Source organism: Betta splendens, chromosome 6, assembly GCF_900634795.4.
Source record: "Betta splendens chromosome 6, fBetSpl5.4, whole genome shotgun sequence".
NCBI lineage: Eukaryota > Metazoa > Chordata > Actinopteri > Anabantiformes > Osphronemidae > Betta > Betta splendens.
The window spans coordinates 7,794,205-7,818,218 of NC_040886.2; the positions used below are offsets into that span (position 1 = coordinate 7,794,205).

A 24,014-nucleotide genomic window follows, 5' to 3' on the forward strand; every position below is an offset into this window, starting at 1 on the left:
AATTAGTACCCGGTTGTGTTGGCCTGTTGTTTATGGAGGACAAAGGAACAAGACCTCAGATTCCACTGCTGGAACAGAGTGGGGAGGTGCTGCAGGATAGCGGACTAAACCCGTCGGAGTGGGAACTGGGCGCTCGTACGTACGTGCTGCGTGGAGCGTCGCATGAGGGAGCGGGGCGGGATGGCGGCAGATTCACAGTTAGTGTTGTTATGAAACGTGCCAGCTCAGCCAGTTAGTATGCACGTTCGAAAATGTGACACGTCGATGCAGAAATGTGGCTCGACGGGTCGGTTCAGGCTGGAAAGGAACCATGTGCTTGGGGTTGTCAGAGCTGGCACAAGGGTTACTGTGTTTTTAAACGCTGGAGTAACGGCCCAGTAATGGTCCAGGTTTAATTACCAACCGCCTTTTAGTAGTGAAACGTAAAATAAAAGAATAAAAGCACCAAAAATGTCATTGCTGCTTTCAGTGCTTTTATTCGGGAGGGCTGTTGTCTTTGAGAGTAGATTACATGGGGGGGAGGGTTCCAGAAGAACCTGATTAGCTTCTTGTTTTGCTTCCACAGCTCCCTGTACAGTACAGTAGCTGTGGTGTTGTTGTGTTTCTCAGCCTTTCACAGCGTGACGTCTGTTTTCCCTGTCATTAAGTCGTCGTCCTGCAGGTTACTGCTGCTGACAGGTTGTTATTTCACTCGCTGATAATTCTGTGCAACGGCGGCACTCGCCCCTCTAGACTGAGGTGCATCTTATTCTTCATGCATGGGGAAAACGGGGACTGTGGAACCACTGCAGGTCACAGAAACCAGGGGATCGGGCACCATTTGTAAATTGATTGCTTTTGAGGATTTCCATTGTTGGATCCCTGCTCATTTCTAAAAGGACACAAGTGTGGGAATTCGTCTGGCTCATGTTATTATTGAGGTTTAAGTGGGTTTCAGATATGATTACAGTATCTGGAATTTCCTAAGTGTGGTGAGTGTGTCAGATGCAGCACAGAAGGGCTTGTGGTCTGCACAGTTTAGCCTCTGTGGGTAACCTGCAGCCCCCCCTGGGCCTAGAACATGGGGACGTGAGGATATTCACCCCCTTCTCAGCCGAACCCTTTTTCTCAATACATGGAACTAATAATAACATTGTATTGTATATCACTGTACAACTAAGAAAAATGGAGGAAGCAATTTACCCGTGCATCTGCGACCAAGCTGTGAGCGCTTGTACGCCCATGCAGTGGCCACCCCCCCTTCTCCCGCCTCACTTCCTACCTCCGACCAGACCACTGCAGCGGAGGAAGCACATCTTTTCACGAGCTGCCTCTAATTGATAGTGTGGAGGCCTGGGAACCCGGTGCGCGGCGGTTTTTAGTGCCGTGCGTGCAAAGCACAACAGCCTGCAGTGTGCCACCATCCGGGACGCCACAGGTTATTTGCCTCCAGACGGGCAGTCTGCACCGGGGCCTCGTATGGCATAGAGCAAGTTTTAAAATGATGCGACCCATGCCAAGCTTTTTATCAACTACTCTCAGAGAGAGAGGGCGATAGTTGAATCCAGAGCTGCAATCTCAGCCTTGCTGGGCTTTTCACCAAATGCTTGTGTGGGATATAAAAGAAGGAAACTTTATCTATATACTGTATATATATATATGTATAGATCTGTTTGTGTGTATGAAGTATAAAGGGTTGGGTTTTTTTCGTTTTGTTTGTACTTAATATGGTCCTATCGATTCCTTGTGTTTGGACACGTGTGGGTGACGTTAGTTAAGCCAACTGAATATGTAGATTGACCTCCTCTAATGCAGCTTGTCACGGCTGGGTGAGGCAGACGGGTATGACATCCCACCAGATGGAGAACAGCTTGTGTTATATTGTATTTCACAGGCCGAGCCAAGCCTCGCTCGTTCTCTCCCGCTCGCCCGCCCGCTCGATCTCCCTCTCCCCGTGTCATCGCGAATAAAATCACGCCGGTGACAGATTGATGGAATCGTGACGGTCCGCAGGCTCTGTCTCGGCGGTTTGTTTTGGCTGAGCGCTGACCCTCGGTATCTGTGGACACGGCGTTTTCTCCTCATCTCTGACCTTTCGCGTGTGTGACTTTGAGCTCCGCCAAGTGAGCTGTTCCTCTTCGGCGGAAGATGGATACACAGAATTGGCTGGAGTTTGTTCTTGATTTGACTGGGAAGTTTGGGTTGGGAGAAAGTTTGCGCAAGCGTTCCCAGAGGCTTTTGAGGAGCTGGTGAGACGCATAGTGCCTCTGACAGTATAATGAGTCTTCTTGAATACAATCTCAAGAAAAATATTTTACAAGAGATGTGGAAAGACAAAAAAGAGCTAAGGAGATAGAAAGAATGACTGATGGAGCTTTACAGCCGCCTTTGACGAAGGCCTGATTCCCGAGTGCGACAGTGAAGGCATCGCGGCACTGACTGTGAACTCCTTCTGCTAAGGGCTTTACCTGATGAGATGTTAAGAGCATCCAAAACCGCAGCGGATTCCCCCGACTGGATCCTCCCAGCGCGTCCCGGCTGTACGTTGGACACGCTGCTCTCCAACCACCTGCTGGAAACATCAGCAGCTGCTTTAATTAGGAAGCAATCTACGGAGAAATCCATCCCACGAGCTTTGTTTTCATTCGCGGGAGTGACGGCTGGGGGTCGGCGGCAACGACCCCGGCCTTCACGCGCCTGAGGCCCGTGGCTGTTTAAACAGACCGTCGCTCAGGCGCGTCAAACCCGTCGGCTCCTCTGCCAAGAGCGCGGAACTGAGCGGCTCTTCTCGCCTCCCCGTCAGACTTCATGTTTTATTTTCAGGAAACAAGCCCCCATTATCGCAGGGGGAGACGGATGACAGGACGAGGAGCTCGGCGCTCGTATCGGGAAGGGTCTCGAGTGGAGGCGATTTCTGTCTCCGCTGGCAGAGTTCCTTCACATACTGTAGGTGGAGAGGAGCGCACTATCAACGCTGAGCGCTAGATTAAAGGGCTGATGCTCATTTAGTAGCGAGCTCGGGACGTTCGCTAATGCAGTCTGCCCTTCGTTCCACTTGATTGATGAACCTCTGGCGTGGCAGCTGAAGGTTAGCAGACGTGCGTTTTCTCCCTGGGGCGTGTTGTTTAGAGGGAACAGACCCTCCGCTGGGTCATCTCTTGTTCCCATTCTCCACAGGAACAACTCAGGGAAAATCCAAGATGGCGTCCAACCTTTGCAGAACCTATTCATTTATTGTAATGGAGTGTGTGACATCTATTCTACTGTTTCCGCCTGTGGTGTACATTTGTGTATTTTCATAGCTGGATTCAGCATCAGGATGCACATGCAAATGCTTTTTTTGTGATTTGTATGTGGTCTATATTACAACAGCAGATCAGACGCAGGCAGGAGATGGCGGTGTATCTCGCACTCTGCAGCGAGAGGTGTCTGGCTGTAAATCATGTGCATGAATGATGGATGCCAGTTGTCACGAGGAACAGATGCGTTGGCAGGACGCACGCTGGCGTGTTTGCCGGCGCTTGACGAGCTTTTAATTTGCGGTAACGACTAGATGTCAGCGAATTAGGGGTCTCTATGGAAACCAGAGGTCTGTGGGGGAACTTACCTGTTTTCAAGATGCTCTGAGCTACAGTTGGTTGTAGGGCGGCATGTGTCGACGCAGTGGAGCTGTACGCAGGTGTGATTCCTAATGAGGTGTGATTTCCACCATCTAGTTCTGTGACTGTAGCACTGACACTAGGTGGGCACCTCTTTATTTTGGACCAGACAGGAAGCAAACTGAGATTAAGTTGTCTCGTTCTCTCAGTATTACATTTCCAGTTTAGCGTGACCATTTGACCTCCATTCAAATACATATGCTCATCAGGACCACAGGTCGTCTGACTGATCTGCCCTGCAAGGATTTAAATTTTCATTATTGTTTCACTATAATCAATGTCAGATTTATTCGTCTTTATTCACTTGGACTGTAATTGTAATATCGGCTCTGTTAAGCTTCATCCAAGGTGACTTGTCTAGTTGAATTTACACAGCAGATCGATGGCACTGTGTGTTTTGTTCCTAAATTAATTTAAGGGTGTATTCATTAATAAAACAGACTATTCTCCCTTGGGCCTTAATTATTTGCAGATTTGTCCAACTTAAGAGGCTTTCTGTGGAGCTGTCAGAGTCAGCTGCTCCAGCAGCAGACAGCCACAGTCTGAACCAGATTAGGACTTAAACCGTTTAGTCCCCAGTCGAGAGGCCACTAATTCTCTTTGTTCAGGCCCATACATTACAGTCTACTGTATGTTTAGTATGAAGTCTGAGTTTTTGGATTCATAATAAACTGAAAGCAACTGTGAGGGAAGAGTGTGTTTGATCTTTACGGGGGACATTCATCAAAGATTTGGTAACTCGGATCAAAGTGCATCGACACCAGTCAAACACCTTGATCTCCAGTCAGACACCTTGATCTTCTTTTACAAAGCCATGCAAGAAGCTGTATTTTAAACAGAGCCCAGCTGAAGATACAAGATAAGGTCCAGTCCAGTCCAGCGTTCACCTCGCCGCGTTTACACTTCCTCACAGCTCGAAGCCGCATAAACAAAGCTATTTACACAAACGTAGACCTTTAGTGCTGGCTGCCTTCAGATGCATCGCTCAAGGTATTTACATAAGCCTGTAGCTAATGCAGTGCGGTTGTTGCTTTGTTGAGGACTAACAAAGACTAATGGAACGAGAAGCGACTGCTCTCTGTGTAAAAAAACAACACGGCAGCCTGGGTAACATTATGAATCCACAGCGCACACACTCATCTGATGCTGCACCCATTAAAACACACCATGAGCACGACACCACGTGACGAGTGTTCAGCTCGTCCTTCTCGTAAAGCTCCGATGATGCAAGTGAAGCTCTGCGTGGTGCAACCTCTCGCTGATCTACGGGTCTAGTTTTACGGGGAAACCTACCTCAGCTTATTACGCGGGGACCTGACAAACATTTAATATCCCGAGCTGCTTTTCTCATTTTTCCCCTTATTAATATTTTCGCAAAATGCAACTCGGAGCCTTTTCTAATACCTTAAGGTCAAACGAGCTGTTTCCATTGGTAGAGAATGGAGAACGTGCAACGTCTTTACAGTGACATAACAGCATGTTATGATTGCGTTTGCTTTATTATTTTTCTCAGCAGAACAAAGGGAAGTGCATCACGGATATCAGCCAATCAGAATGCTATTATTCAAACGGGTCCACTAGGTTTGACATTATTTGTATCAGTCGTTAGCTCAGCGGCCGACGTGTTTATAGCTCCTGAGCCGGTGTTTATTTGAGGGGGATTTTTTAGGTTGTTTATGTAGGACCAGCTTCACCAGGATACAGTAGGCCCAGTCAGATAAGTTAGAGATTCATGGGTGAGGTAAAACACCAGCGCTGAAGAGGTTCTGTTATGGTTAAATCACCTGCTTGTCTTGAAAAACACCGTGGAGCGATTACACCTGGAAATGCCTTCCGATGGCAAGGAACCACAAGTATGGCTGACTTTGACTAATTCAGGGTCATCTTTTTCATACAAAGCCAAAATACTGAATGTTCTTTATGTATTTACTTATCGGTCATTACAGGTGGAGCGTTATTAGTCATTACCTACACTTTCAGCCTAGAAACAAGGGCCACGTGTGACCTCTATAAAGCCAACCTGCAATTTCCAGCAAACAGCTGGTAATTGATTTGTCGATGCCGCTCCACTGACTCGGTGACATGAGATGACGGGTACGGCAGTGAGGCGGCAGAGGAGGACGAGGAGGGAGGGATGGAAAAAAAAAATAACGCTACCAGAAAGATCAATACTACACGACGAGGCCGCGGGAAACGCTGCGGCGCCCCTTTGTTCCCGTTCAGGCCCTTTTCTCTCCGACAGTATTACCACCACACGCTGGATGTGATGTTATTAGAGAAAACATATCTCCCTGACACAGGCAATTTGTTTTTACAGGCCATGTGTTTGACCATGTGGTTTTCCATACTGCACGCACGGAGTAATTCCTTTTAACTGCCCGTCACTGTAAGTGATACCAAGGATATAAAACGCAAAGTGAATCCCAAACAAATGGCTTTAATTCACCGTGACGTGGAGACATCACACGCTCAGTGTGTTGTTTAAAACACACCTATATTAGTTGTTCATAAGATTTACAACCACAGTCCTGCTCTCTTCTCTACATGTTTGGGGCAAGGCTTGAATAATTTGGTGGTCGAACATGAATAATATAAACCAAGGACACTAAAGGTGGGATGGGTTGTTTTTGTCCTGGCTCAGACTCTGAAACCATCTGAAGCTGTTTTATTCATCTGTTTGCGTGGACGCTATACAGCCCTGCTCCGCGGTGCAGACTTTGGCAGCGTTGCCGTCCAACTCGGCTTCTCTGAGCCAAAAGAGAGAATAGGTCAATTGCAAGTACACTTTTCAAGTCATAAAATTCCATACACAAGTATTTTTCTTTGGGAATTGGGGAGAATTCCTCATCCTCAGGAAAGGTAGCTGAAGGCTTGGTGGGAATAATAGCTCACTTTGCACCTCATAAAAACCTGCGAGCACACATCCAATGCTGCCGCTGAAGGCCTCTCCCTGAAGGTCCCTCACTTGCAGCTCTTAAAGCAGTTTCCTGACAGTTGTAGAAGTGAAGAGGAGGCGGGAGCGAGCACAGATGTCGACGGGCTCCTTCACAGCGGTTCTCGGCGTGTTCCGTCCTCTTCCTGTGGAACGATAGGACGCGTTGCATCATTCACATCGTTTACCCTTCATTTTGTCAATGAGACTTGAGAGAGTGAGACTTCGCTGCTCAGCCTCATGCTAGGCGACGTTCCAAAGTGCCAAAGCGTGTATTCCTTTGCTGGGCCTTGGTCACTGAACTGAACGCTGTGCGGCGATTTAACCCAGTTTGCATGACTTGCTTGATTTTTTTATATCTGCTAAGCTCCAGGAATGCACTCTGTTGCACCAGAATAGCAGGCATGGGCAATGGGCATTTACTGCAAATGATTTCTGAAATGAAGCGATCTCCCAATTTCTATCACAATAGCACCCTAACCTAAAACTAAAATAATTACAAACAGAGAATTTATCATGTTAGTATGCATCTAAAGGGATCTGATATATTTACAACTGGTTCAAGTATTCATGATGCAAGAAAAGCCAAAGCTTTCACTACCCTGAATACTATGCTTGAGAACTCAGTTCTCAAGGCATTGGGGCTTGATTTGGAACCATTGTCTTAGTATATTTAATAATCCCATTCAGTATTTTCCAGAAATGTCCAAAATGTCACTGGAACGATCACTGTAGTCAACAAGGTTCACCCTCTGGGGATTATGAACCAGTCAATGAGTAGTCTGAATGTTCTGTATAGAATGTTGTTTCTAGCTACTCTCACACCCCGAAGCTACTGTAGTCTGGTGAACCCAAACTGCCCATAGGTGTGAGGTTCATACAACAGATGGATGGATGAATGGATGGAGCAAAACTGGCATTTTCTTAAGCCTAACAGAGTGGTTCGTAAAACAGTGTAATAATAATAAGACAAATGCGTTGCTCGGCACCTGAACCATAAATTAGGATTGAGAGGGAGATGTGCAGGGGTAGAATGAAGCCTGAAATGTGTAGACTAACCATAATTCTGGATTGTATATGACTCACTGAGAAGGAGACGCAATTTAATCCTTCCACCCTTCTTGATTTACTGACTTACTTTACATCCGACAGCCCAGTAAACCTTCACTCCTCACAAAGTCTCTATCAAGAATCTGACCTCAGAGCAGATTCACACAATTAAGCCCCAAAGCTTTTGTTCACATCTGCATCCAGCTGTGTCCCCTCTCTACATTCTTCTGCCCTGTGTCCCGCCTTTCGCCATTACCCGTGCAGCTCGCTCATGATTGAGTGCGCCTGTGAATTAAAGGCCCACCGGTGTTGGTTTGCTCTGGAGCTGACGGTCCGTCTGTTTTCCGTGCGTGGCTGTGAAAACACAAACACACACTCCCACGTAGCTTTTCTAAGCCTGAGCCGAGAGACAGCAGCAAGTAGCCCGTAGAGACGTCACAAGCAGGTGTTGTTCTGGAAGAATTCCGGTCACATTCGTCTAACAAGGCCTTATGAGTGCTGCATTAAAGGAAAGGCTGTGTTTTGCAGCAGGATTCTAGTTATTTGTTGTCTTTAATTACTTCATTGTGGATTTAGATTCTTTTGGTGTTTTCTTTTCACCATGCTCTCTTACAGTATAGCACATGTTTGTTTAGCTGCGAAGCTAAATAAAGTAATATACAAATAAATAGCTTTGACAGTTTATATTGGCATCAATACAAGTGTCTGTTTGTCCCAGTCCACTATCTGGGTCCAGATGGAACCTTATGGACCCCAGAGGATATTGTGTTTGTAGATCCAGAGCTTTAATACCTACACATCCTGCAGCTCACGCGTCTAATGAAAATGACTTGCTTATTTTAATCATTTAAAATGATTGAAACTGTTACCTGTGTGTCTCTTGAACTACATGTTCGGCGTTGGAATCTTTGGAGTCTAATACTTTTTCATTTGAGTCTGGACACAAATGATCTCATCACAATCATAAGACACTGAGGTAAATATGGGGGTTTATAGAGGAGTTGTTCATTCCCACACAGGTTTTGAATATTTCATCACGCCTTCTCTCCCATGAGTCAAAGTATTGCAAACTTAATTTCTCTGCTTAGTTATGGTTCTTGCCACAGGACGTGTACAGTAGCAGTACTACTGAACATTCACCTTCTGTCAACACGTTATTTTGGAGATTATGGCTTCCTCGGCCCTTCATGAGCAAATTGGGTTGACACAGTGAATTTCTTTCCATTTAAGCAAACTTAATACTTAATGCTGTTTTGTATGCCCCCAGGGCCCTCTGAGTGCTGTGCACTTTTGGGGCTGGCACAGATCCTCATTACCTCTGGAAAAACTTCCGTATTCATGTAAAATGGTGTAACCTTATCCCCGAGACCTGAAATAGGTTTCAGGAGTATCCACATCCTCCACAATGGATGTGATACCGCTCAACAGGAAGAGTCATAGAAGTAGGAATAATAACAGTAAAGAACCATGGCCTCGACCCTATAAATATCCAAGGTGAGATTAACATCATCTGTTCACTGTGGTAGGAGGAATTCTGAGGAATGAAAAGGACCCGCACAGTGATGCAATCCAAGCTATTTTATGCAGCCTTCCAAAACCGTGCTTTCATTATATGGAGGTGAAATGTGTGGTGGGAGGGATGATTTATGGAGGTAAAGGCTGAGATCTCCGCATGCTTAGGAGCAGAGTCTCTGGCTTCTCCACATTAAAGTGGACCTGACAGATGTAAACCTGCGAAGGCTCACGTTTATTCACATTTGTTGAATCATTTTCGGGCGCAGGAAGGTGTTTGAACATAGCTGTTCTGAAACATAGGAACACAGTCGTCCAGTTTATACAGCGATGGATACACAAGCTCCATTACGAGAATGGAACTGTTTACACATCGTCGTCTACTGTGTAATGAAGGAAGCTAAATCTGACGCTCGACTTAATCCGCCCGACGACTTGTCATGTCGGAGGAACCCAAACACAAAATCAAATCCCCACCCACTGGATGATGTCTGTTCGAGCCTTTCAGGCTGCTGATGGTTATTATCCCTGCATTCACTGGACGGCCAAGCCGGTTCCCAAACAATGCGTTTGAGTGCGAGACAGCTTGTGTGAGTAAACGCTTTAGCTTTTTATGAGCTCGTCTGAGTGATTTCCCAGTGAGAGTAGGTTTTACAACTAGATTCCTCCGGGATGAGTCCGACCAGTCGATGAAACGGCCCCGCGGCGGACTCGCGGCCTCCTGCCTAATGAGCAGCGCGTCTAACAGGTGGTCCATCAGAGCATTTGAACAAGAGGAATTAGCCCGTTTGGATATAAGCTGCTTACTGGATGTCAACTGTGGCAGCGACTTTTATAGCAGTAGCGCTTTTATTCTTCATTCGTTGAGGAAATTGAATCATAAACAGAGAATTTCTTGGATGGCCATTAGCGGGCTGTAGGGTTCGTACTGTAAGGGATCAAAAACCCTTGGAGGCGGTTGCAGTTTATTGACTGATTTAAGGTTGCGAGGCTAACGTAGCTGAATTTAGGCGCGTATGTCTGAATTCAGCTGCGAACAATCTGCTTTGTTTCAAGTTCGTGTTATGAAGAACTTGTAAAACAACGGCGCAATTTACACAGCTGGACTGAAAAGAGCTGTAAAAGTGTTAAGTGTTTCCAGTTGCACTTCCAGATTATATATTTTGTAAAAATCATGTGCGTGTGTCCAAATCTGTTTTTTTGCGAGGGCCCAGAATAGCAGCGTAATTGTTCTCCACAAACCAAAACAGATCACAGGCAAAATTAGGGAAAGAAGAGGAAAAAATAGACACGAGGCAGAAACGAAAAAGAGACAAATGGAAAGTGCTGCGTGACAAAGAACACAAAAAGGTGGGAACGGTGGAGCAACATCGCGGTGTAATCATTTATTTGCTCTCGTCTCTCAGCTGCTGCTCTGAGTTACAGGCGTGGAAACGGCGGCTTTGCTCTGCTCCCAGATACAAACGCTGCTTTGGTAAATGTTTGAGTTACATATTTGATGAATAAGTCTCATTTTCACTCTGGTGTTTTATGGCAGCAGGTTCTTATCTGAAATTACACTTCATTACAGCGATGATTAATTGGGTTTAGTTAGGTTAATTGCCTAAACTCAAGTCATGATATTCATATTTGTGTTGCTGTTTCTGGTTTTCCAGTTGCCTCCGCTCTGTTATTTGTTTTGTTTTGTAGTGACCCCATTAAACGATGGTGTGGTAGAATGCTAGTCCTGTACGGGGTGGGGCACGCAAGCCCCCCCAGCCCCACCCCTCTCTCCTCCACTGCTGCTGCTGCTGACTTTTAATGGAATCAGATTGGAAAGCTAGTGAATAATTCCCATGGGGTGGTAGTTTGTAGGTCATTGTGCCATTATGGCGCGTTCCTGGGCTGTCTGAGGGAGGATGTGGGCCTGTGTGTGTGTGTGTGTGTGTGTGTGTGTGTGTGTGTGTGTGTGTGTGTGTGTGTGTGTGTTTGTATGTGTGTGTGTGTGTGTGTGTGTGTTTGAGGCTTCGTCTGCTCGTCTGGGGTGTGTGTCTCTGCCTGCAGCTGTAGGTGGACGCGCCGTAAACTCCCCACCCCTTCAGGTTTGACCCACAAATCCTCGCCTCCAGGCAACACAGGGATTACAGGCAAAACATGCTAATCTACTTGACTGTGAATTTACTTATGCAAAGTGTTTGCCACACAAACCTTAATCTGAAGATATATACAAAGAGCAATTTCAGATATTGCTTATTTCATTATCCAGAGATGCACCTACAGTACTAGTTTATTCGCCAAGCAAAAGAAATTCCTGCAGCTCCAATCTGAGTCTTATTTTTTTTCAAATTTTATTTTAGGACACTTGAGAAAGAACACGGAGCTTTTAGGGAGCCACCTGCAATAACAAATTACTCCCCAGTGCGTAGGAAGAATCCTACAGCAGTGCCCTGGATGATTTTTGCCTTGTCTTATTCATATCCTGCATATGTTGTGCAAGAAATACAGATGGAGGTGATGCCAAAGGAGAAAGGAATCTTTCTCAACCACTAGTTCATATCAGGAATGACAGTTTGTTACTGGGACCGCTTGGAGAGCACTGGTTTTCGCCTGGGAACGGTGTTTCTGGCTCGCTGGTCCCGAACATCTTTGATCTCCTGTTTGGATTTATATCCGGACGTGGTGCCGTTATCTGCTGTGGCGCTGGGAGTGGAGTGGCGATGAGTGGAAGAGGCTGAGCGAAGATCAACACATCACCTTGGCGTCGGTGAGACGAATTGGGTTTACAGAGCGTTGTTTCGCCATCGCTGGCGTGGCTTCGCTTGTTTGACTGTTCTTGTCTCGTCCCAGGCTAATTCAAACAGTCCAGGGAGAAATAAGCCCAGTGAAGGCCAGCGTGGCCGAGCGGCTGGAAACGGATGCAGGCAAATATTCTCAGCAGTACGCACCATAATTGTTCCCCCTCAGACATCTCTAGACATTTGGAAACTACCCTACAGATATTTTACTGTACTGTAAAATGATTATTTCCCCTCCGCGATTGTCCTGACGATGAGAGATTGTTTGCAATCCTCAACGGGTGACATTTATCTTAGAGGGAAAAGCTTTGGTTCTGCACAGGATGGGGGGAAAAAAAGCATTTGAGACATTTTTGTGCTGTAGAACTGCGCAGTGTTGCAGAGCAGATCCCAGATGCTGGACCTGGGTGGTCACACCCATAGCAGTGTATGTTTACTGCCTCTTGTTTGTTAGCTAAATATTGTTTCTATGTTTGCCCGGCTCTAGAAAAGTCAACCCCACACCACAGGTATGTCTAAGTGGTTGACCGCACAGTTTAACACGAAAATCCGCTAAAACTGTCATAGAGTCGTTTCCTTTCCAGATGTTCTGATGTTGCTCTCACCACTTGTTTTCTAAACCGGATCTTTTTCTCATATTGTCCTGATTACAGGACTTCATGAAACTTCGCCGTACTGGTCCTCTTTAGAGATTTTACTTTAGAGTGGGGGGAAGAAACCAAATCGCCATGGCAACAGAGAAGAGAAGGAAACAGAAAATACCTCCATAAAAACCAGGCTCAAGATACCAGTTGTTAGGGATTCCTCACCTCTGTTTTGTGTTGTCACATAAGGGCGTCAGCCTTAAGGACACACTGTAGGAGCAAAGCTGCAGCCTGTTGGTCCATATCAAATGGGACAAAATGTGAGAAAATTGTCAAATTCATTTCCACAATTTGAATCCAGGAGACTCTGATCGGGATTGGCTCTGTTGCAGACACAGGCCTGCATTTCCCCTGCTCTTGTAACCGCACAATTGACTCCTGTCCATTGACCCGCTAGCTGCTCGTTGATCTTGTTACACACAGTGTGAATGTCTGTTTTCCCCCTTGTGTGTTTATCTTATCACACAAACACCACCATGGGAAGACTCTAGATTTTAAAAAATGATCCGAGTTCAACCTGCAGACGTACTACCCTGTCCGACAGCAAAGAACGCTCGCTGTGCTCCCGTTTATTTAACCTTATCTGGGCTCATTTCAAACAGGGCCTGATGCATGGTAACCGGGTTCCTGTGCAGCCTCCAGCTCACACGCAGGCCCCTCCCAGGCATCTATCACGGGCCGTAACAAGCTGCTGAGTCTGGTTCGAGGCCTGCGTGTTTCTGCGTTGGGCATGACCAGCGCTGACAGATACCTAGTGACAGCTGTGAGATATGGTCTGTTGGACATGCAGGAGGGGAGCTGTAACGTCTGATGAGCATTGTCATCAGCCGGCTGCTTTGATCTGCTGTTCACGGCTGATAATGCGGCTCCAAAGCCTCTAATGACGTAAGTGTCCTCTCGTTCTTCCTTCCATTCTGCCCTGATCTCTGATCTCAGGCACATGGGAGGTCGGCTGACCTGCTCTGCTGACCCCGATTTCTTAAGGAAAGGCTTCCTGAGACAAATCACTGTCTTCTCCTTTTTTCGATGCCCTGGAAACAGCACAGGGAGCCGCTGACGTCGACAGAGGCTGTAGTTGAGGCGTTGAAGGGCCTGAACTGCCTCTCTGGTTTTCTTGATCTGACGAAGGACGGGACTCCATCTGTTTCCTGCTCTGAAGGGCTTGAGTATTGACCGGACGGATGCAGACGAACTAAGAAGTGGATGGATGAGTCACGAGCCTTATTCTTTTGTTATGACCAGTGCCTCTGCTTGTGCATGGGAGGATGGTCATACTGACATGTTTGTTAAATGACTTCCAGCCTACCCGCGGGTCACTGACAGACCCTAGACAAACATTTCTATTTCTTTTAAAAAAGACAATTCAAAATGTAGGACATAGGTTCCCTTCACAAACCCATGTGCTTCTTGGGAACGTCTCCCCTTTCCTTTCACCTTCTCAAACTCATCCGTCTCCCCTCACTGGACCGTGGCCCTGTCCTCCTTCCTCCAGCACCTGTTTGCTTCATTGTCCTCCCCAGAAGGAGAGGCATGCTCCTGCGACCTTTTCCAATAGTCACCTCTCATCTGGGCGGGTGTCTTTGTTTTCTTGGGCCTTTCTTACCAAGTTGCCGATCGAGAAGGGGGCATCTGTCCTCCAACTGTGGGAGGCGTGGCGCTCACTGCTCGCTGGGTGTGATAATGGACCACACATGGTTGTGCTCCAGTGGCTCACCAAGACGTGGGGGCCTCTGTGCTTCAGCGCTGCCTCCTGTCCTTCCATTAAGGCGTTCTTCTCCTCAGCCTTTTGTCCGGGTCCTTTAGTTGCAGCTTGAGCTCTGCCGGGCCCCTTTGTCTTCCCTCACTGGGGCCCAGTGCCTCAGTGTCCACTCCCTCTGCTTTGTTCGCCCCACCTACAGTATACCCATCAACAAATATTACAGAAATGCAATGAATGCACGTCTTTCTTTCCCCATGAATGTGCCTGAGTAAAGAAGGGAGAAAAGGGGGTTTTGATTTTGTGTTGTTCACAAGCGTTTGCTGATAATTCGAGTAGTTTATTGACCTTATCCACTGGTGAAAGATGTCCCATTAGTCCTCTTTGTTGCCGCTGGAGGAAGCTGAGTGAGATTCTTGCTCCAAATGATTTTTCTATGCGATTCAGCTTGGATTCATTCAAATGACTTACTCCTACATAAAACATCTCAACAATCCAAACAGATCCTAGTCCCGTCACTTGTTGCGTTAACTCCTTCCATGAGTTGCAGAAATGATTCAACCTGTGGAGTTAGAGAATGCAACAAAACAGGCGTCAGAAGCCTGGTTACTATTCTAAGCGTGTTAACAAGTCTGACTTAACATCCATAAATCTTTTTTGTCCTATGCTTATTAAGTTTCTTTCTTTTTTCTTTTTATCTGGGCCTTTTACTGTTTGACACATGTCAGAGAGATTTCTTTTGTCTGAGTCTTTTCTAAGAAAGAAAACGTCTAGAAACGTCGTTTCTAGAAAACGTCTGTAAAGTGCCACTACAGTGCTTTATTAATATTAGCCACATCAGATGCTAATGTCGGTTTAATGAAATCACCCTCTCAGACTCAGATCTTTAATATAAAACCTTTACCCGGTTTTCTATGGTTTACCATAAAAGTGGCGTTGATTTGTTTGAGCTGTCTGCAGACCTGTGAGCATGAAGTGGAACTTGCAGTTGCTAATAAACCGCTTCACAACACATGGCCCTTTGTTGTTTTGCCGCCAACCAGTAACACAGCGTAGGGAGACATCAAAGCAGACTGGCTACCTTTTGGGCAGCCTCAGCAAAGGCCTTGGAAAAAAAAAACATCCTCTTTGTTTAACTCCTTCATGGTACCACGCTGCCCAAAAGGCTGTAGTTTCAGGCTGGGTTAAATTCTTTTCCTGATATTTGCCTGCTCCATGAAAAATGTTCATCGTACTTCACTTGGCATAAATTTATTGGCCCAAACTTTCATTAGCGTCATGTCTCAAACTTTCAGAAGTCCTCATCAAAATGAAACATACTGTGCTGTACGAGCATCAGAACCTCAGACCTCTGAACTGCAAACACAGTTTTATTTAATCTTAGAGAACAGGCGCATGCGCCGCAATAATCATTTGTTGTTCTGGTAAAAGAAAACAAGATTGTTGCTTAGTTTCAGCACAAGCGTCTCCTGACGGTGTTAAAACAAAGTAATGCTCCCTGTAGAGACGTGTGTCTAATCATGTACAACAGCCAATCAGACGTTAGAAAACAAATGCTGCCTGATTAACCTGGATTCCTCAGAGCTGAGATAAGATGGCTGTTGTTTGATACCTGCACTCATTCAGACACACACAGTGACTACACTTAACGCACTTCCGTTTGATTCTTTTCAGCTTATTTCCCAGTAATTTATATGTAACAATATGCAATTGACACTTGACTACAGTGAACCTGACTTCATATTTTCTTATTCATTTTGTATTTTTTTGTAGGTCTGACAATTGCAGTGGATGTTGTTTCTGAGCTTTGAATCCAATTTAATCCAAGGTGAATATCTGAAGGAAATTGCCTGAATGTTACTGACTCAAAAAAGGAGGAGTAAGTGACATTACAATGAAGAGAAAACATGAACATACAAAGTTTATTTTAATGTGCTCACTTAATGTGTGTTTACTTATTAGATTTATGTAATTCCGTCCTTTCCAAACGAATAAGTACACAAGGAAATCCAAACCCCACCGGTTACGCAGGCTGTGCGGTTTGTGTGAAGTGGTGGCCTTTAAATTTCAAATGCTTAAATGAGCTGCTTTGCACAAATGCAAATTGACACCATGTGGAAGACAAAGCACGTAGAAACGTGTAGGAGGCAGTTTGAGTCTTGCTGGTTTACAAGGCAGTTCAGTCACACGCGACAACGGACAGACGTGAACAGTAAGCGGCTTCAGGTCAGGGTTGACTCCAACTAGTTGAATGCTCATTGCTTTTCTTTATCTCCTTCTGTAGATGTAACAAACCTTCTTAAACCTAGTTTTATTCCCTATTTAATTGGGAATAAATGAGCATCAAGACTAATCTTGATGGGCGCCGTGTCGCACCGTCCTTGATTCTCTGAGCGCAGGCAAAACGCTAACGGAGGAGCATCGTCATGAAGCAACAGCAAAGCCTTGCTTTCACATTCACACCAACAGCCTCCACATGCTCACATGGCATGTCTACGGGGGCTCTCTGTGTGAGTCGGCAACATGTGCCTTCAATTAGGACCTGGAGCTGGTGCCCAAATGGGAGAACTTGAAAAAAAAAAGAAAAGCCTGGGCTGAGAACACTGGCCTGTTGTGATAGTGTCTAATGAGATCACTCAGAGCTGCATCCTCAAACGCTGCCATTCATTAATGTAACGATCCTTTGTGTATGAGCGCGTGGGAGTCCCACTTCACCGCGTAAGCTTTTATGGTGTCTTCCTTCTGATGCAGCCGGCTCTAGAGGTTTCGGGAAGTAACGAGCACTAATGAGCAAAGCGTAAGAGATTTACGGAAGCTGCTCTGTATCTACTAGTTTTGTCTTACTTTGTCTTCGGAGCTTCAGCAGAACGCTGCTTTGTCACGTGTGCCGGGGTTTGATTGATTTCACAGGGCCTCTAGAAAATACCCAGTAATCACAGGGCCTGCAGCATCTTCATATTTAAACAGCCGGGAGGAGAAGCGGGACGAGACGCAGCTGTTTCAAATGCTGAAGATATGAGATGGTCGGGGCACTAAAGATGTCTTCTCCTTTCTGCTCTGCTGGCTTTCTCTCAGGCTCTTCCTGCACTTAAGCCCCTGTGCAATAAACATCAGTAAGCAGAGACCTGTGCAGCCATGTGCCATGATTCAGGCTCATCCTTCAGGGTTGCTGTGCCTCATAAAGCCCCTCCAAGTAAAAAAAAAATAATAGACGATCCATTCACTCATCTGTAGCGGTTTTGCGTGGACTTCTAAGCTCTGGCTCGGACCGTGTTTTTCCGTCTCATGCTCCTGGTTCCATCCATCTGGTTGCAGGCCTCTCTTCAACCACCGCGTAGGTCAACATCCTTCCGAACCCACACCCCGAACCAGAGCGCTTAAACAGCCCAGCGGTGGGCCGGGCCGGGCGGGACTCGCACGCAACATGGCCATAGGCCCGAGAAGACCTTCACTCTGAACAAAGAGGAGGATCAAATCAAATACGTTTGTTCGCACGTGGCCCAAAAGGTCAGAGCGTGACAAACGGCCCCCCGCTGTGAGGAGGAGTGCCTCCTCCAAAGCAAGCCCGGGTGACGACCGCAGCATTAGACGTGGGTCAGACTGAGGCGAGCGTGGACGGACAACAAGACTTGATTCTTGTTGGCTCGTGACATTTATTCAGTGAAACCTGCTTTTGTTGTTTTTCTCTCCAGCAACGCCCTCCGGTCCACATTCATGGTGTTGAGTGAAATATGGGGACAACGTCACATCGCTTGCCTTATGCAGTATATGTGGTTCTAATAAACACATGCCCAGTGTTCAGGCAGTGGAGCATGGTCGCATGTATGGCCACATAACTTTCTGCCACATGTGTCCTACAGTAATAACTGCTTTCAGAGGGCGCCCCTCGCCGTAAACTGGCTTCAGCCTGACAGGTCCAGTTGCAAACTCCACTTTGAAGCATTGTCCTCGAAAGTCACAATACGACATTTTCTCTGAATTGTACATCCATGTTTTTCCATGCATAGGTTTGGTAACATGGTGAACATTATGTCTACGCACCAGCATGTTGTGCCTAATGAGCCTGGGAGCGTGCTAATAATATAAAGTAGCCGGTGTGCCCCGGAGGAGTGATCTCACACGGGCCCAGCCTTGGAAAGTTCCTGCGTCTGACTCTGCCCTCTGTGCTCTCCCAAGGTGGCCAGTTAAACGTTGGAGGTATTGACAGATGCGAAGCAACAGATTCTGTTTACGTAGAAGAAACGAGTGAAGAGTTATTGCTTGAGAAAGCCAGGGATCTGTGCGAGAGAGAGCGAGCGAAAGAGAGAGAGAGAGAGAGAGAGAGAGGCCTGTAGACTTGACCTAGCAGCTCTTTGCTTTCTTGCCACGGCCTTACACTTGCTGACAGATTTATTGGATACAATAATCAGTGCACGACACTATATCACCCTGCTTTGCTCTCTGCAGGGGCAGCTGCTGTAACTGGCTGCTCCACCTGGAACCGAGAGAAATGACGCAATGCCAGTCAAATGGCGAAAGTAGGCAAATCAGACAGCCGTGCACTTCCAGAAGGCTTTACCCGACAAAGCAGAGGCCACTGCAGGACGGCACTGGAGGATTGAGCGGGCCTGTACGTGGCCCTGGCAACTGGACGCCATGAGAGACGAGCTGCGCTGCCAGGATTCCTGCACCGTCAGCTCGGTTTCCTGGGCAGAAGCGTGGCTCGCCGCTTGGTTGCCGGGTTTGCCGGCTGGTTGCACCTCGGCGATCAGCATTCAGCCTCGGCCCCCGCGCGGCACAAAGGGCTGATCAGCGATGCCGGGCAGCGGCCGCGGGCGTCCACCGGGGGCCAGAACGCTCCGGACCCAGCGTCTCAGTGTCCCAGTGTTTACTCGTGTGCTGTGCCATGAAATGGACCGAGTGCGTGTGTGTGTGTGTGCGACTGCGCCACTGGAGCAATGCAAATACTCTCCCTGAGGGGAAAACCTATTCCACTTAGTGCCGGAGTGCTGCCGGGTGAATTGGACACAGTTGCACGTTGCACTTTGAGAAACACTTTGATGCTCTTTCGCTTTAGGTTTCTGTTCAGACTCATTTAAAGGCCACATGTAAGGGAGTAGGGAGGAAATTCATTCATTCCTACAGTTATCACCTTATGACCCTTGGCTGCAGTCTCTCTCCTGCCTTTCATGTGTTACAGTGATGCAGTGAAGCATCAGGTGTCTGTAGCCAGCGCTGATAGTGTAAACGCCTTCTTCTTCACTCGCTTACTTTACAAATGTATAAATAGCATAACAGTAACATTTCCAGTGTTTCCTCGAGGCCGTTTTCCTTTATTGGGAGCTTTTATTGCAGGCTTACTAATCGCATATGTCAGATGGAAAAAAGCAGCCATTCATTCCTGACAATGGGGATTTTACGGCAGCCTCCGTGGTGCGTTGGCTCCAGTCAGCTATGCCACAACTCTCTGTTTGTTCTCTCCCCTTCATACGCGGCGCTGCCCGCTTGTTACAGACAAAATGTCAAAACACCCTGACACGTTTTAGCCGGAGGATCCGAGAACAGACAGATGTGAACGGGAGCCAGAGGAAATTTAGACTTCGGCGGCGTGCGGTGTTTGGCAGCGCCGCGAGCGGCCGCGGAGTCCGACGCGCCGCGCGTCCACAAGCTTGAGTTATACTTCCCCCTCTCTCTTCTGGCAAATGAATCATTATGTGCTTTTCATCCCCATCAACATTTGCATTAATAATTACTATATTCAAATGAGCCTTTTGAGAAATGGCTTTTCGGAGGCGCTGAATACATTAACAGTTAACAAAGCCAGACTGAGGCATTATTAATTTTGCTTTTTAAGGAGGATTTGGAAAAATTAAGAAGCTCTACATCTTTGTTTAACCTACAAATAATATGATGTTAATGCAACAGTTTAGAAAAGAAACAAACTGCTGCAAATGCTGCTTTCTTTTTAATAAGCGCATTGACCTGCTACAATGCCCATGGGAAGAAACATTAGACAAAGGAGCTTGCCGGAAGCACTAAGTGGGCTACCCCCGCGTCTCTGCGGGCAGTCTAAAAATACCACTGTGCTCCTTTCACATTCGGAAGCTGGGTGATTACATCTAGTTGGCACACCTTCCATCACTTTCCTCAACCTCCTGCCACAGTTGATTCTCTTTCCATGTACTGTCGCGAACGAGCGTCTCCGATGGAACTGACTTGCTCCTCTGTGTTGTGCCACGCAACCTGTAGTATTAAAAGTATTACTCTTTATTCCGCTGCAGACCCGTTTTCAATCATGCAACGCATCTAGAGTTGTGAGGATATAAAACATGCTTTTGCTTCTCCACTCGCGGCCTCATCTTAAATTCATTGACTGGTTGTAGGGAAGGAAGATCCTGCTTATGCGTCCTTGCTTTTCCATCTCTTTTCTAATAACCAGCCTCATCTCCTGTTTGCAGCAGCCCAGATTCTATTCTCTGCACCACGCGGCCAATCAATCTTTAATTTAAGAGAGTCTCTTGTATTTTATAGTCTTACAGCCCAAAGCCTTTGGTTATTTTTCTTCATTCTGTTGGTTACAGGACATTTGCATTAGAAAGTAAAACCGCTCCAGTGATAAAGAGGCTCCCGCTCACGTTAATATTTTTCAGCTAAGGAGATAAGGAGACCGCAGTAGTGTTTCATGGACATGCAAATGTGATGAAGCAAGAAACACTCGATAAATAAATACATAAAAAATAATAATACTATTAATAATACATTTGATTCTGTTTCTGATTTTGCCTTCTGCTTCTTTCTGTGAGCAGCAAACAGGCTGTGACAGGTACAGTAAAAACCCACGTGCCTCACATTCGCGCACTCTTTGGACAAATTGAGGGTGACAGAAGTCTGAAAGGAGCGAGAGGTGGAGTTTCTCAGAGGCTTCTTCTGTCATGGCCACATGATCCCTCCGTTCCTTCGGGAGTCTGCGTGCAGGCTGCCAGTCGGGGAGGAATGTGCTCCCGGCTAAAAAAAGGGCTTCGGTGCACGGAGAGGTCGTCTTCTCCGCAGAAACTCTATCACCGTCTGGAGCCGGCCTCCTACATGCCGCGGAGGAGGGTGTGATGCCGATGAGCAAGAAGAGCTGAAAACTCTTCGCTAGTCTCACTATGATGCAGATGTGTTAATTCAGCTGTGAGCGTATCCCATTCATCTGCTAATGAGCTGCTGCGGAGGTCACGCACCCGTCTTTGTGCGCCCGACTTTGTGAGATACAAGAGGGAGACGGTCTGAGAGGTGGAACCTCACGCGCAGCAGCTCCCAAACCCGAGGACGTAAACGCCGACGGACTGGCAGCGGGCTCCGTCGGGCTGCCAGGAGAGCCCGGTGAGGTTTGGGGGCGATGCATAATGTATTTGGTCTCGCTGTGGAAAATGGAAAAATAGCACTTGTCTTTTAAAAAAAAAGGTCTTGAAGGTGTAATTGAGCCGTGATGCCTCGTATGCGAGCCTGTTGCGGTGCAGCGAGGATCTCGCTTGACAAATGGGCCAGAGGAAATAAACGGGGCACATCTGAGTCGCGAAGGAGACAGCTGAGCAGCACTCCCTCTGACTGAGGAAGGTGGAGAAACCCAATCAGCTGTGCGCTGACCTCTTCGTTGCAGCTGTTCTATCCCCGGTGATTATTCCTGCGCCCGTTCCAACTTCCCCAGGTGCTGTTTATTTCTCTTAGAAGCGCCGCGAGGAACTCGCCCGTCTCGCTCGGTCCGTGGTTTTGATTAAATCCTCAATCCCCACCGCGCCACTCCAGGCTCCCCGTGAGCCCTCTGGTATTGAGAGGTGGCGCTGGTTCAGCAGGCGCCCGCCAAAATAAAGTGCTGTGATTAAGAAGCCTGCAAACTGCTGAGGAGGCCGTTCTTTGCTCTGGGAATTGACAGTTTCTGCCGGGTTTCACGTTTGTTTTACCTCGACGCGAGACAGAAGGCGTCGCTCCTCGCGCTCATTGAGGGTGTTAATAGTGGCTGCTGTGAAGACACCTCGCCGCACGCAGCTCTTGGCTCGTTATGCGTATGTGGCATCTATCTTAATCAGCACACCTCCGCTTGGCTGTCTGTCTGTCTTTGGGGAGTTTGAATCGTCAGCAGCAGCCAGGTCCTCAGAGGCTCAGGCTTCCGTAGGTAGAGACCTGTCTTTCCCCTCATTTGACCCCTGCCGGTCGACCCCTCCCCCCACCTTCACGTCACACACTGGCAGCCCCTGACACGCACAGCTTGTGGCTGATGTAGCAGCATCCGAGCAGGTCACGCAGGTTCATCCTTGACAGGGAACCGAGGGAGGGACCAACCTGTCTCTTACTTACTGGGTCGGTCAGAAACGACACACATCTGATCCCCCCCGAGCAGCAGAACCGTTTAGAGCCTCCATGTCGTTGTCTGTCTGAGCTGCATTTGGCCAACGCGGCCTTCCCCTACTGCGTGCCTGCGATTGTTTGTGGCCGAGGGTGTGGTGCTTTTGCTCAAGCCCGAGTCCACAACTGGAAAAGCTGTGGCTGTTGTGGCAAAGCTGCCCAGAGCTCGATGCTCTGCCCTTTGATTTTATGTTTCAGTACCACATTACCGCACTCCTGGGGCCACTTTCATTGCGCTGCAGCCTGTTATGAAGCCTTTTGTTTTTTGCTTAGCTTGCACTCTTAAAGAATAGCCGCGCATCCTCCAGAGAATCCTTAGCGGAGGGAGGGGAAGTTGCCGGGCCGGGAAGCAGTGAGGAGATAAAAGTGTCTGCGTCCAATGCTAATTACAGTGGATCTGTCTCTAACAGTGTTTGTTCTCCTTACAGCCGTGCAATCAAGACCAATCAGGACCTGCTCCCAGAGACCCCCTGGACAAACATCTTCTACAATGACTTCTGGGGGACTCTGCTGACGCACAGCGGAAGCCATAAGTCTTACCGGCCTCTCTGCACCCTCTCCTTCCGCCTCAACCATGCGGCGGGCGGCCTGGAGCCCTGGGGCTACCACCTGGTCAACGTGCTCCTCCACGGCGCCGCCTCGGGCCTCTTCACCTCGCTGGCCCGCCTGCTGCTGGGCGGCGGGCGCTGGAGCCTGCTGGCCGGCCTGCTCTTCGCCTCGCACCCCGTCCACACGGAGGCGGTGGCGGGCGTGGTGGGGCGCGCCGACGAGGGCGCCGCCGTCTTCTTCCTGCTGTCGCTGCTGTGCTACGCGCGGCACTGCGCGGCGCGGGGCCGTGCCGGCCCGTGGCGGCCCGCGGCGTGGCTGCTCGGCAGCCTGGGCTGCGCCGCCTGCAGCATGCTGTGGAAGGAGCTGGGCGTCACCGTGCTGGCCGTGTCGGCGCTCTACGACGTGTGCGTGTTCCACGGGCTCAAGCTGCGGCAGATCGCGGCGCTCGTCTACAAGGTACAGTGAATGTCCCAACTCATGTGGCAGGTATATACAGTACAGTAGATTGTGGTTGCACAGTATATGTGCGTATTGTTAGCTTGTGTGCACTGCTGTGTCATTCAGGTCAGATTGTTTTCCATTACATTGAAGAAAATATACCTTTTAGCAGCTAATAGCTAATAAAAATTGGGAACAAACACCAGTGACGATTATTATCAACAGCTGCTGTCTGAACATTTCTTGCTACTATAGTGATTTGATTTGTGACAGGGTTTCACGCTGCAATTGGATTCCAGACCTGTGTCTCTCATGCGGCTGCGCCTCCAACATTCTCATTATCCTCTTTTTTCCTCCCGTAAACAAGGAGCGGTTCAGTCAATTAAATAACGCTCAGTGTGAAAACGGAGCTAATTA

The 24,014-nt window shown here is 47.7% G+C and overlaps 1 protein-coding gene across 1 annotated transcript in view; it reads left to right on the top strand.

Annotated features, from left to right (window-relative positions):
• Window positions 1-24,014, top strand: part of tmtc2b (transmembrane O-mannosyltransferase targeting cadherins 2b) — a 65,902-nt gene that overhangs the window by 9,850 nt on the left and 32,038 nt on the right. The window contains exon 2 of the mRNA XM_029153389.3: window positions 23,039-23,615. Coding sequence (XP_029009222.1) covers window positions 23,039-23,615 — 577 coding nt within the window. The remainder of the gene's footprint in view (window positions 1-23,038; window positions 23,616-24,014) is intronic.